This window comes from Magnolia sinica, chromosome 19 (genome assembly GCF_029962835.1).
Source record: "Magnolia sinica isolate HGM2019 chromosome 19, MsV1, whole genome shotgun sequence".
Taxonomy (NCBI): Eukaryota; Viridiplantae; Streptophyta; class Magnoliopsida; order Magnoliales; family Magnoliaceae; genus Magnolia; species Magnolia sinica.
The window spans coordinates 7,033,054-7,034,982 of record NC_080591.1 but is presented as its reverse complement, the minus strand read 5'-3'; the positions used below and the strand labels follow the sequence as shown (position 1 = coordinate 7,034,982).

The 1,929-nt window shown below is 52.4% G+C and overlaps 1 protein-coding gene across 1 annotated transcript; it reads left to right on the top strand.

The window, feature by feature from the left end:
* Positions 1-890: 890 nt before the first annotated feature.
* Positions 891-1,642, top strand: LOC131235653 (uncharacterized). The gene is made up of 3 exons (XM_058232924.1): positions 891-1,021; positions 1,145-1,426; positions 1,487-1,642. Exons 1-3 carry the CDS (start codon positions 935-937, stop codon positions 1,640-1,642), a joined length of 525 nt encoding a protein of 174 aa, XP_058088907.1. The 5' UTR covers positions 891-934.
* The last annotated feature ends 287 nt before the right edge of the window (positions 1,643-1,929 follow it).

Genomic DNA, 1,929 nt, shown 5'->3' with positions numbered 1-1,929 from the left:
GACCATGGTTTGGTAATCAAGTCCATTGGTATTTTGGGTATATGCTGTGGAATTTTTAGGCTGAGCTCAGCCCAATATATTTTGAGGGATATCAAAGGATTTTAAGCATATTTGCTGAGCAGGATTTAAACACAAGACCTTCTGCTCTCATACAATGTCAAATGGCTAGTTTCTCTAAAAGTTTGAGGTGTTAGTGGGTTAGGTATCAATGTATATCAAGGGACTTAAGCAGATTATATAATAACGTACGGGTCCGCCTCTTTGTAATTCTGGTAAGTGGAACCCATGGTTTAGTAATCCAGAAATGTTAATAAGATGATTTAGAACGTTTATTTAATAAGCACACAATTTTGCTAACGTGATAGGCTAGGAATTGCACCTATCAGATGGTCCTCAGCAATTCGATTAGAGTAAAAGTGAGGACCAGAGCTAAACTCTTATGAATCTTCCATTCGATTACTTTGATTAGACGGTTTCGATCATTTGAGAGACAGAAAGAGAGAGAGAGAGAGAGAGCTTTAATTGATAGAACTATGTATCAGAAACTCAGTACATAAGTAAACAACAAAAACAGAATGTGTAATATGTAACTGCGACCATATAGACTGACGTGCCCCATTTTGTAATTCCTGAATAACTGAAGAAGAGTGAGGCCGGCTTCAGGTGGCTGGTTCATGGGGTTCAAATACTGGGTTTGGAGGTGGGCCGGGAGATCCCAGATGAGGACCCTTTTAACCCAGTGGCCCTGGTCATGGTGGTGGATCATATGGTCCAAGGGGCAGTGGCTGCCCTGGAGGTCCTAGAGGACCAGATCGGGTTGGGTGATTAAGTGGGCCTGGGGGTGGCAGCTAGCCTGGCAGTCCAGTAGACGGTGGTCAATGGTTGAACGGACCCGGGCCTGGAGGAGGTGGACCAGGTGGTTCTGGTGGATCGAATGGGCCTGGGGGCGGTGGTGGAGAGAAAGGAACGGGGCCTGGAGGAGGTGGATGGGTTGGCCCTGGTTGGGGTGGTGGTGGCTGCGGTGGTCCTGGAGGAGGTGGATGGGTTGGCCCTGGTTGGGGTGGTGGCGGCTGCGGTGGTCCTGGAGGAGGTGGATGGGTTGGCCCTGGTTGTGGTGGTGGTGGGTGCGGTGGTCCTGGAGGAGGTGGTGGAGAGGAGAAGGGACGCGGGCCAGGAGGAGGTGGACAGGTTGGCCCTGGTAGGGGTTGTGGATCACATGGGCCTGGGGGTGGGTCCCGAGGTACTGGAGGAGGTGGTGGAGTGGAGAAGAGACCTGGGCCTGGAGGACGTGGATGGGTTGGCCCTGGTGGGAGTGGTGGATCAGATGGGTCTAGGTGTGGCGGTGGGCCCGGCGGTCTTGGAGGAGGTGGTGGAGAGGAGAAGGGACCTGGGCCCGGAGGAAATGGACCGGGTGGCCCTGGTGGAGGTGGTGGAGAGGAGAATGGACCTGGACCCGGAGGAAATGGACCGGGTGGCCCTGGTGGAGGTGGTGGATCAAATGGGCCTGAGGGCGGCAGTGTACCCGGTGGCCCTGGTTGGGGTGGGGGATCAAATGGGCCTCCCGGCCGTGGTGGTGGTGGTGGATGTTTGTGGTGGGACATGTCAGCAACCAGGGAAGAGTTGGGTTTGGGATGTTGGCTAATTTCATGCTTAAAAAGATTAGAATGGAAGAGTGTAGAATGTTTAGACTCGTAGGTTAAGACTGGCCGGTTTAAAACGTGCGGCTATCAATGGGCCACGATGGGGTTGGGTCTAGCACCGGCCCACAGTCTGAAAAGAAGCTAGTATTTCGGGCCATTTCGTGGCCCATGAATCTGACCCGAACCGAGACTACAGGCTTAATGATGAACATGGCTCATATTTTATGGTCCTGACCAGCCCATAAAACTGCCATTCCGAGCCTGGCTCATAATAATTATCGATGGCCCA